General features: G+C 30.0%; 1 protein-coding gene across 1 annotated transcript; it reads right to left on the bottom strand.

Moving 5' to 3' along the window:
- Window positions 1-2,026: 2,026 nt before the first annotated feature.
- LOC124531771 lies at window positions 2,027-9,616 on the bottom strand. Its single transcript, XM_047106294.1, has 8 exons — window positions 9,600-9,616; window positions 6,605-6,857; window positions 6,161-6,274; window positions 3,867-4,282; window positions 3,683-3,785; window positions 3,184-3,279; window positions 2,854-3,009; window positions 2,027-2,089 (listed from the first exon to the last, which is right to left on the bottom strand). The coding sequence occupies exons 1-8, from the start codon at window positions 9,614-9,616 to the stop codon at window positions 2,027-2,029; spliced, it is 1,218 nt and encodes a 405-aa protein (XP_046962250.1).
- Between the last annotated feature and the right edge of the window lie 2,938 nt (window positions 9,617-12,554).

The following is a 12,554-nucleotide window of genomic DNA, read 5'->3' as shown; positions in this document are numbered from 1 at the left end:
ATTATTTAACATACAGGATGCGGGCGCATTGCTCAAAGAGTAAATCGTTAACCGCTTAAATACTTATGTTCAATAATACACATATAACTTTTAATCGTTTGTTCTTAACATTTAAAAGCACATTTCTTTATCAAGTATTTTTGCACAGAGTCGTAAAAACATCATTGATGATTTATGAAATCAATACAAAAAATAAATAAATATTGTTTCTACAGGACGAAGTTTTATTCATAAATTGAATTGTTTTATGATCTGGTCCCTTTTTATGCGTAGTCCTGGTCTAAAGCTATATATGTACGCAGTGTTTCACCGTAGTTTTTGATCGAAACCATTATACAATATACCTACCCAGTCTCAAACACTAGCTATATGAACAGGTAATATTATTGTTCGTAAGTATGTAAGCGTAAAAACATGCGATCTCACTCTTCTGTAACTCTATAGTCCGACGAGATGGTAATCCGATACGTCAGTCAGTCGCAGGACAAACAATTTAACAGGCTTTCAGAGGCACGGGAGTGTAATATTGACGATTTTCTAACCTCGGGCTGCTACTGAGGATGAAAATAAAATACCCAGCATTGCTATTAAACGTATTTATTTAATATAGAATGTGAGAAGAGGGATGCGATTTCTGTGTGTTAAAGTGTCTAGATCATATGTGCCTATTTATGACTTTTTAATGATAAAAACAAACAATAAAGACATTTAAAATGAAAATGATTTAGTGTAGCCTCATATACTTTATGTTTTAAGTATTCATCATTTTTTTACATAGTATGGACTAATTTCTGGATTTAAAGGAATAAATTATGATTATAAAATGAAATAAACAATTGCTAATAATATTACAATGCGTATAAAACATAATAATACAATTCAACATAAACGGTGGCTTTTAATAAATTGTAATTTGCATTGATATATGCAGCTTAGCCAATAGTCATTTAATTATAAGCTGCATACTGCGTTAACCCAAATTATAATTAATATAATCTACAACTATGCGTATACTAATAATAATATTGTATAATTAAAAATCATCTATACATGTAAATAAAACTGATTAAAGTGTTCATGTAAATTTATATTATATGTTTTTAAATCTGGTTAAGTCGTAAAGTAACAATTATTTATTAATCATGAAATAAAAATAATGTATACATTTAAATTTAAGATTAAAGAAATATAACGATATTTCTTTCATCTATATTATGTTTATAAGTATGGAGCAATAGCTCATACTCATATAATTATTAATAAAGTAATTGTACTGCCACTTGTCAATAGTGGAATAAAAAAAATGTTATGCTTCGTATTAATTATGTCTTCCTGGTCGATGTCAGTCGCGGCAGCCATTGAAATTACTAGTAACTGACCAACTGCGCGCGTTTTTTTATGGCAAACAAACGAAATCTATATTCGGGATGTGATAACTAATCCGACACGATCGAAAATAAATCACAACCAACAAGCTTTACATGCTTTTCAAAGGATAAACTCATAACCAAAATCTGGGCTAGTGCTGAATTTATTTATAAAAAAAAATCAATAAAGTCTTAGGACTACGTTTTTATAGGTTTGAATATATAAAATATATTCTAAAACTTGTATGATATATTTCGTTATTATAATGGGAAAAACATATTTAAATTTTATTTTTTCTGCGTGAAACTTGTATCAAAAGTCCTTTCTACATATTATTTTGGTACGTGGAGTGAAGTGTATTTTCTAACTTATAAAGGACTAGACTAAAACATTATAATAATACAAATATGTTAATATGGTTGTCTTTATGGTAAGCGCGTTACATACATATATTTTGTTTGTGTGTTTCTTATATATCGAAGCTCCATTGTATATTTTGAAAGCGGCCTTAACTTATAACTATTATTTTATTGAGATAAATATAAAAGATTAAATAGACATAGGTATGTGTAATTGTAGATATATTATATAAAGGTCGATCAACTATAACGATCTTTTCTTCGAAGATCCATGTGAATACATACTTATGTGTCATTTTCTAATCACTTTTTGCGATTGATGATTCCAGCATTAAGTAATATGAAAATGTCGTCTTCAATATCTGAAATGATTATAAATGGTTAAAATGAGATTATTTATATGTACTGCATATACTTGTGTGACTGTGTACTTTCTAACGTTATATGATTTCAACTGACTGTATAAACGGCATGTTGTATTTGCTGGAAGCGCTTAGTATCGATAAACGTATACGTCTGGGTTTTCGCTTTGTGAGTCTGTAAACTAGACCTTTGACAACACAGTCTACCTTGTATACAATTCAGGAGGGAGGGAATGGTTAACTTCCGAAGGTAAAGGTAAAGTAAAGGAAATGGCGTTTCACCATACAACTTCGTGATTGCGAGATCCGAAAAGCGGCGCTATTAGAATTGGTATCTTAGTACTCATGTACAACAAATCAACTGCAATAGCTTTTTTGGTAGAAAAAATAAACTAAGCAGTAAGGTGCAAGTAATATATTTAAAATATGTTAGAGCGATGAGCTGAATTAACGAACCTTTAAGGAAATTTGTAACGCACATGATTCTTGTTAGAATAATTTATTGTAATAATAACATATCGAGCGTTGAAAATATATTATTCCATAAAATTAACTCTTTGTTAAATAATATATTGAATCAGTTTTAATAAATTCTCAAACTCTTGAAATAAATATTCGAAGATCAAAAGCAAAGTATTATTTTTCAAGTAGGCTATGATTACCTTTGAATCGTCATATTACTTTATCATAAAAGTGATATTGGTACGAGTATCAACATGTTAATATTGCAAGTGGAATGCCAATTTCGTCGTATTGTTACTCACCGACATCATTGGTCCAACGCCTGCTTTCATACACCCAAGTGCTTTAAATTCCATTATAATCTGTGTTCTTTGTAATATAAGGATGACTATCTTTTGATTCGACACCGACATTTTCTCCCAAGGCATGCTGTACGCTATATGTGGTAAGTTGTCTGTCTAAAAAATTGTATATTTCATTGAATTTATCTAGTTTTAGTTGACATTAAATATATTTTTTTTAATACTAAAATGGGATATCATTACCTCCATCTATTACAGTCTTATTATGTATTTTTAAAGTTACTTTTTACTATTAATTAAATACCTCTATAACATTTTGAAAAATCTTACCTGCCGTTTTATTTCTTCAAGAACAAAAGATAGAATAATCGGTCCGCCGGTGTATGCCAGGATCATACCCACGTATAACATCATGCTCTCTTTACCCTTAAATTATTATTATTATTATATTAACTAACTTTTATTTGTAAATTGCATTGCAAAAAGTGACATAGCCCTAGCCAATTTTGGGCACGGTGGCTAAGCCCATTTAACTACGCAGAATATATTAATTTGCCCAAGTGTGTGCCCAAGTGTGTGCCCAAGTGTATGCCCAACTGTAGGTGCAATCTCTATTTCCTCGTTCTTATAATCTGATGAGGGGGAAGGGTAACTTCGCCACGTTTGGTTATTGAGAATTTTACGAGAATAACTCAATAACTTTAACCTGCCCAACCTGGCCTGACTACAGCTTCTGGGTCTGTGGCTTTATGTCTATCCACTAGCCCAACTAGGTAGTCGATGGTTCAATGAATAAAAAAAGCTTTGATTAACTTAAAACTGTACTTACCCCGTACATTAATTGGTACATAAATACACTGTTACCAAATAAGTTTTGTAAATAGTTAGCTGCGACATTATATCCGAATGCATGTTGTACGTCCTTAAAAACACTGTAATTTCATAAAAATATTTGAAAAATTCAATTCAATTTCCAAGCTCGAGTACTTACTACGACATTAATTAAAACTTACCCGATTATAAAGTTACTGTAGTCGACAATTTTACCAAGTTGCGTATGAACTTCCTCGTCACTCAAATCAGCCGAAATTGTCATAAGTAAATGTTTCAAAATTTGAATATGACCGATTATATTAAAAACAAACATATAATTTATACATTGAAAAATCATCATTGATGATACTCCATTAAGTACCGTATAACAGTTTATTAAATGGATTATAAACCAATTCTGATAATTGTAGCCATAATCAAATGGCATCCACATAAAGAGGGAAGTCTGAAGTCTCACTGTATGATTCAAGACTAATTCTCTGTTGTTGTAATTATTTACCGCTGTTATTATTATCCACGCGAAGGAATTAGAAAAAAAGAAAAAAATTAAGTAGAATGAACTCCACCTTGATATTCGTTCCAAATTAATTAATTTCTGAAAAACAAAAACAAATGTCTTAATATTAGGTAAATATAATCTATCTATTATTTAAACGCAAAATTTCTCAATCGGTTAATGACCTTCATGATGACAACATTAAATCATCACTTAAAAGTAGTATTGAAACCAATAATTCGGGTTGAATTAATTAATGAACAGGATCAAAGAAGTTCGATAACGACACGGATTATAAAGGTTTAGAGGCAATTTGATCAATTTGTATTCCTTGCTTGAAAATGATTTTGAAATATAGCTACAATCTCCAAATATCTATTTCATTTATCTAATTTAGATAAATTACTAGGATTTCATTGACCCTGGATCAGCCACGCTATTAGAATCTTTAAAAAAGCTACCAAACCACATTGCAATAAGCAAAAAATTTAGTGTAATATTTATTAAAAATATTTTTAAGGCGCATTATCATTAATTTTCATATCCAAATTGGCATGTTTATAATTTTATCAACGCGTTCTATAAACTGTAAGTATCCATATTACTGATGTCGGTATAACATAAGTAAGAAACGTAATACAAAGGCTCTACCATTGAGAGGAAGTCTAGTGTTTAAATCGAGATGGGTAATAATAATAGCATATTGATATAAATTTGAAAGTTAAGTCTTAATATAGTTAATAGTGTACGTGTTTCGATATAATTGGAACTTACTTATCGGGGACAAATAAAATGCCATAATCGCGACTTTTAAAATTAAAATATTTCTTTTTCATATCTATTTTCTTATGTATCCCGCAGGAGCGAGTCGAAGGATTTCTTTGAATGTCAATATATTAGGCTATTCCTTGAATACACAAATAGAATAATTTATGGTGGAAAATGACAATATTCTCAGGGGATAGTTGAAATTGAGCCCCAAAGAATAATGTTATCGATATCGCGGGCATGTAATAAAATGTGTTTTGAATTTACGCAACGATTGTATTCATTATGTTTTAATTTTTTTACTTGATGGTGGCTTTGTGCAAGTCCATCCGAGTACTTACCCCTTATCTTTTAATCTATCGTCACACATAAAAGTGTTGTGTCTTGGTTGAAAGGTGAGTAAACATGTAACAACTAGGGATATAATATTATTTATAGTTGACAAGGTTAGTTCCGGAATGGTAATATAATGAGGAATGATTAATATATTTTTTGCAGTATGATAAGGTAAAAAATCTTACCACACACAGATTATGATAAGGATACCCATTTGCCAGCTCACATACAAATATGACATTTTTTATCTATATATATTTTTAACAAACTTATCAACATTATTAATGTATTAGCAAATGTACAATCATAAAATACCATCCTTGTCGTATGCCAAAGAGTGTGAACTAACAATGCACGATCAATCACAACATGTACGACGTTGACTGTAATAAACTTGTCAAAAACGGGAATTAGGCTCTCGTGAGTCCATAACTGTTCGAAATGACAATTTGCTGGAGTTTGAAGTGCGCGCGATTTGTGCAACCACTGTGTATGAAAATTTTAAAAAAAGAACCTATTTTAATCATGGCTGGTAGTGACCGACGTAAATAATAGCAATTCCAAATACATTGATGCATATATTCTATTCTACTACCTTAAGCATTTTGCACCACGGAATAAATTATTACGCAACTGTAGTGCGATTCTGTGAGAATTCACTTCGCATCTCACTCGTGAAATATTGACAACCGAATTATGGTGATACGTGTATCCTATAAATAATATAATTATCATAACCAGTGTTGTATATCACCATCTGACAATTCACGCTCGTGTTCTGCGGTGAGTTACCTTCTTGTTACAGAATAGACCCACTAATCTGATTATTTTTGTATTACACGTACGATACTTTGGATATATTATTATTCTTACTTTCTTAACAAATTCACTCTTTGTTTCCGCATATATATTGTATAAATGAACTTTCTGCAAGAAGTTCTCTGAAATTCGTTCATAGCTTTTCATTTTAGATGAATATATATTCACCTGCAATTAATAGATACAAAATTATTTTTAAGTTGTCGAATAATTCTGTTCGGTAGAATGTCACATCATTAAAATTAACGAACTCTTTAAAAATACAATTACTAGTTTTTCTTTCTACGGGTCTGCCAAAATTATTTCTAAGTTTATATCTATACTTATGTGAGTTTTTTATTCCATCTATAAGTATATTTTAATGTATGGGGTATGATTAGAATTCTCCCATGAATCATTATTTCGAGTGACATTGGTTATAAAATACATAATCATTTATTCAGAAAATTCGGGTTTTTTATTTTTACTCAGGTAAGGTAATATTGTAATTTCACTTACAATTGCCAAAAACGTAACAGGTAAAATAGAAAATATTATACCCAATATATCGAATGACAAATCAGAATAATTGATGTATAAGTAAACGATTTGTGAGATACCACACAAAGGAGCGAATGTGACCACAATCGTGCTGTTAATGATTTGCATTCTTGTATTTTTTTTATAACCCCAAGCTGTTCTTTTCCCCACACAAAAGTAGCTCATCATGTTAGCCATGAAACGATAAAATAATTGATTTAATGGCGGCGACCTGAAATATTAAAAATAGTTAATAGTTGAAAAGTGTCACTACAACGCAAGAAGACAATTAGTAAATAGCATCTATAAATATAACTACTTTAGTCGTCTCAACCACCCAAATATTGGTAGAAAACAGTAGTAAGTAAAAAACAGATATTATATGAGCTTAAGATCAGGATACGTTTGTATTTCATGCAGTATTATATAACATTCAAACTTATATTAACGGGATGAAGAGAAGCGACAGATAATATCAGAAAGAGCGCAATATTTTGTATGTCCATATACGTTGCAAATGTTTAACCTCTTACTTAGAACTTACTAAACCCTTAATAAAATTGAGCTAGGGCAAAGAAACAATGTTGTCTTCTTAAGAAGATTTGAATAACCAGTATATCATATCATATTATGACTTGTATGCCACAAAAATTTCGAACCAATCACTTCAACGAAAATGAAAATTTATATAAAATCCTCGATAAGCAATCTAAAATGAACTTACTGCTATATTTTCGGTACTTACAAATAGTAATCGTAGGCCATATTATATATAAACTCGTGTGATTGCCAAATTATTCAAATAAATATCATATACAATATTTTTTTTTATTTAATAAAACTTAGAAAACGTGAAATGAATCTATGTATTTATTTTTTATTTTATTCAAAAAAAAAAATAATCATTGAAATATAATTGAAAAGTTAAATAATACGTCAATTACTAACAATTTTATTAAGCATTGTGTTCAAAACGATAGTTTTGCGCAGACTTATAATTTATTTTAGGGTTCCTTATCTCACTAAACAAGAGCCATATCACGTAGTTTAAATTCTTCTTATTGTGGAATTTAAAGTGTCTTGTAATTTAATACCTTAACTTCCAAGTCGTTTCAGTTTTTCATCTTAGAATTAGTCTTAAACATTATTTAATTATTTATAAAAATCAAGTCTAAATGATCAAATTAGATATATAGTTTCACGTATAGACAGCAGATAAGGTATATATAATATTCTAGCTGTCTCCACAACTTTGTACGCGTTTGAATTTTAATAAAGAAATTATTGTCGTAGCCTTGTATACTCTTAACTATATCAGTTATCTGTCAGTGAAAGTCCCGTCAAAATCGGTCCAGTTATTTCAGAGATTATTATCAAAAGTGTAAACAGTATTATTTTTGTATGCATTACATATGTATTTAGTCAAAGCGGTGAATTTATTGTTACAAACAGACCTCCAATTTTATTACATGTATAGCTTGTGCATAATGTTGATGTGCAAAGTATTTTTTTTTAACCAATGAACAGAAAGCTTTTAAGATTTTGTATGCCACGCGTATTGTAAAATTGCGTAGAAAATTAGCGCTGCAACGCATTTCAGTCATTAGCTAGACTGATATTATTATAGAACAAATATAAAAAAAATTCCACATTAGTTTGGAATAATGATTATGTTTTACACAATTGTATATTAGTCTGTGTATTTTTTTCAAAGTTGAATAATGTTTACAGCAAATTGCGAAAACACTCATTTATTTATACGCTTGTTATTTTAATTAGAGACTAGTCGTTTGTTTTAATATGATTGGAAATGTTATATTGCTAACTGTTTCACTTTGTATTTACATGTACATAATGTGCATATTAATTTGTGAAATAATGATCGACATTGGAAATAAAAATGTTTAATTATTTTGTGCTATTTACTCATCATATATGTATGACTTCTGAGTAAAAAGCACAAATGTAAAATATACGAAATAATTCTGATGAATTATTTTGCAAAATTAATATTCAGTAGACAATCATCTTAGGTGCGTGTCTACCGTAAAACATATTAATATATATTAAAACTAAAATATATATTTTCAGGAAGCTGTAGCAGGACAAAGAGGGTGTAGAAACAGAGGAGGCATTGAAATCAACCAAGCTCGTATATCATGGTGTTGACAAACACAATGTATATTTTGGTTACAGAACTAAGGACAATTTTCAAAGCTTCTTCCGAGCAATGCAAGGCACTTTTGGCTTATATGAATTATTATTGTAAAGGAATCTTTTCTGGGACTAATATCAACACTTAAAACTAGTACTGGAAGTAGTAGATAAGGTGTATGCAAGAAAACGATCGCTTTTTAACCAACTTCTAAAAAAGGAGGTTATCAGTGTTTATTTTAGTAAGTGTACGTTTGTTTTCAATCTATTTTAATGTTACGTTTAAATAGTTGAAGTCAGTATGTCGTTTACGTTTTAATTTTATTTCAAAAACTTAGCTATTTCAAAACATAGATATACGTAGCTCAGTATACAATCAATAACATATAAAAAAATGTAATTCCAGCTAAAATAGCACACATTCATACTCTGCCTATAATGTGAAATGTATGAATTAAATAAACATTTAATGCGCTCTACTCGTATGCTTTGAAATGATGGGAACATTGAACGACTCTTGTGCGATGTTGTACAACTGTTTAAAAAGCGACCTAGAACTCCAAAAATCCAAAACAGAGCGATTTTTGAGACATTATCTCACAACCGTCGGTTTTTCCTAACCGATACGATTTGGGAACCTTCAAGAAAAGAGCATACACCTTCCTTAAAAGCCGGCAACGCACCTGCAAGCCCCCTCTTGTTGCAGATTTCCATGAACGGTGGCAGCCACTTTCCATCAGGTGAGCCTCCTACTCGTTTAGGTGGCAAACGAGCAGGCTCACATAATCATCATATAAAAAAGGAGATAGCGACGAGTTACCTGAAGACCTTCACCATTGTGGTACGGACCGGTACACGCTATAACGGTGTCCTATTTTAGACGCTTCCGAGGAAGATGGCATTAAAGATGACCTTGGACTGTCTTTCTAGATGGGAACCACTTATTTACATACGGTTAGTTAGTTACAGTTTCTATAGTTGGTAAGTTCCATTTGCTAAAAGAGTGTCATCGGTTTCACATTTGGTTTACATTACATGCAGTTGTAGCGAATTGACATTATTATTTTTATTAATTAAAGTGAATATATAAAACAAAACAAAAAATGTGCAGAGATGATACTTGTTCAATTTTAATACATTTGAATAAAAATGTTTTTTTAATTGAATATTCAATTGAATAATATTAATTGCTCTGTAGTTTTTAGTTTTTTTTATAAGAATGCTAATAGGTATTTGTGCAATCGCCATACATGATAGAAAGAGACAAAAAAATATTGAATTTCATATAATTCTTCAAAAGATTATCGTTTAAAATATATCTTAATAAAAAACCTTACCGTATCTGTTTCATAGAATTTTCGTTACAGTTAAGGTTGCAAATATTGTAATATTATTAATTGAGTTCACGTGATTAGTTAAACCGATCAATTTGTTTCACATGTCAGTTTATTGATAGCAAAGGCAATCTATTTCAAATAACTTAAGCATTTTTTGTTCGTTTAATTGAATTATTAGGGTACAATAGCGCTTTTGTGAGTTCGATTGAAATATTTATACGTGTAATTTATCTGAATTTTATTTTTCAGACATGTAACTGATATTCTTATAATAACTGTGATTTTTTTTTAATCTATGCATATAATAACATTGGAGTGTCTGTTTGTAATTTTAAAATAGCCCTCAATGCATATTATATATGTATGCATACATATGCATATGCATATATATATTCAAAGGCGTACAAGGTTGCGGGCACAGCTAGATATATATTTGTATAATAAATATAATTATCATCATTTTCATAAAAGTAAGTTAATAATTTTTTTTTAAATATCTCTAAAAATTACATTTTCCTTAAATCGTTACATTTTAAGCGAACAGTACTGTACCGTAATTTACTATTGGCTAAAATTTATTAGCCAGATTTATACTAGCCACAACAAAGTTTAAAAATCAGAATGCACGGAATATTCTCTAGGAATATATATGGATACTAGAAACTATAATTTTAACTCAGCCCTGTTAAGTAGTCAAAATGGATAGAGCTAGTCGTAGACTAGGTAAAATGTATTGTTACTAGTATATTAAGCTAACAGGTTATTCGTTACAGCTACCTTTAATATTATTAGAGATGAGATGTATCATTACATTACATTAGGTATCATTCCAGAAACGAAAGGTGACTTCTTTGTTGCCTTGTGTGATATGAGACTTATATTTAATAAATATAAAATCATTTGCGAGAAGAGAAAATTATTTATTTTCCAGAAGGAGAAAACTTATTGATACATGTTAATCTTAAAAGAAGCTTAAGTTTGTTGTTGCCATTATTGAGTATTATTTTGAATTTGTGTTAATGATTAATTTTGTGCTCAGCAGTGAAAGGCAGACGCCAGAAAACTCCATTTATTATCCAGTACGGGAGTATCTTACGGTATCCTTTGCTATGTTTATAATAATATTCATAAATGAATGAAAAGATTTTGATAATAAATATAATATAAAACGTTGGATATAATATCCGAGGAGAAAATAGAAAATTATGCACCGACTTTTAGAATTGCTAATGCCAATTCATCCTGTATGATAGAATTAGAAAGAGAAAAAAGTAGAAAGTATATTTTGGTTTGTTTATGTAATTTAGGGTATAGAATAACTACTGAGTAATTCCTTGCCGGTTCTTCTCGGTAGAATTACATTTTGAGTTGGTGGTCTTTTTAAATTTAAAAACTTCTAGTACATTTTTAATATTTAACTTCATTTCAAAAATGTTAAAGAGCTTTACTGAAAAAAATATCTTCAAATGGTTATTATATGTGGCATACACATACATCATACATGCTTGCGTAGTCGCAATAAAATCCACCACATATGAACTGACCCTTATATTCAATATCGTCAATATAATTCGTTTAATACGTTACTTTACTGCATTATAAAAAGGGCGTGTGAGAAACAAACCACGTACACAGCTTATTATTTTAATTAAAGGCATGTAATAATTACAAAGAAGCCAATGTAATTGCCCTTTGTTTTATTTAATAGGTAAGTTATTTCTATTAAATGGTAAAGTATGACATTCGAATGTACTTGTATTATGAGATTATAATTAAATAAAACTTCTTAACTTAGTTATAATAAATCAATAACGAAGTCGATTCATTACAAAGTATAACAACAACAGCCTGTAAATTTCCCACTGCTGAGTTAAAGCCTCCTCTCCTTTGAGGAGAAGGCTTGGTACATATTCCACCACGCTGTTCCAATGCGGGTTGGTGGAATACACATGTGGCAGAATTTCCATGAGACACATACATGTTTCCTCACGATGTTTTCTATCACCGCCGAGCACAAGATAAATTAGTAATAAAGCCTTTTTCGTTAATGTTTATTATTGATAACTTAAGACATATAGTCTTCGGTTTCTCCCTTAGAATAGCGCTGTCAGAAGTACAAACTAATACATTTTCAGTCCATGATTTGCAATAATATCTGAAGTATTGTTCCTTGTTTCTATAATTATACTAGCTCACTCAAACAACAAGAAAAATATATATAAAGTTATTTAAATATTAACAGTAGTATAAGTTTATAATAACCCCCGAAAGAATTGCAAAGAGCTCTATAAAAAAATAACTGAGGAGATCAAGAAGATAATATTCTAGTTCTTCTAAAAAACGAACACACAGAGCCCAACTCAAGAAACTTGAAAACCTATAACATTGTAAGTTCAGGAAATAAACCCGAAAGAACTTTAAATAGATATCGAGTCTAA

Source organism: Vanessa cardui, chromosome 8, assembly GCF_905220365.1.
Source record: "Vanessa cardui chromosome 8, ilVanCard2.1, whole genome shotgun sequence".
Taxonomy (NCBI): Eukaryota; Metazoa; Arthropoda; class Insecta; order Lepidoptera; family Nymphalidae; genus Vanessa; species Vanessa cardui.
This window is presented reverse-complemented; position numbering and strand designations above follow the sequence as displayed.

Coding starts and splice junctions, on each gene's coding strand:
- LOC124531771 (XM_047106294.1), bottom strand. Junction 6,275..6,604: donor CTGTTACGTTTTTGGCAATT/GTAAGTGAAATT, acceptor TATTAATTGCAG/GTGAATATATATTCATCTAA. Junction 4,283..6,160: donor AGAGTGAATTTGTTAAGAAA/GTAAGAATAATA, acceptor TTTGTTTTTCAG/AAATTAATTAATTTGGAACG.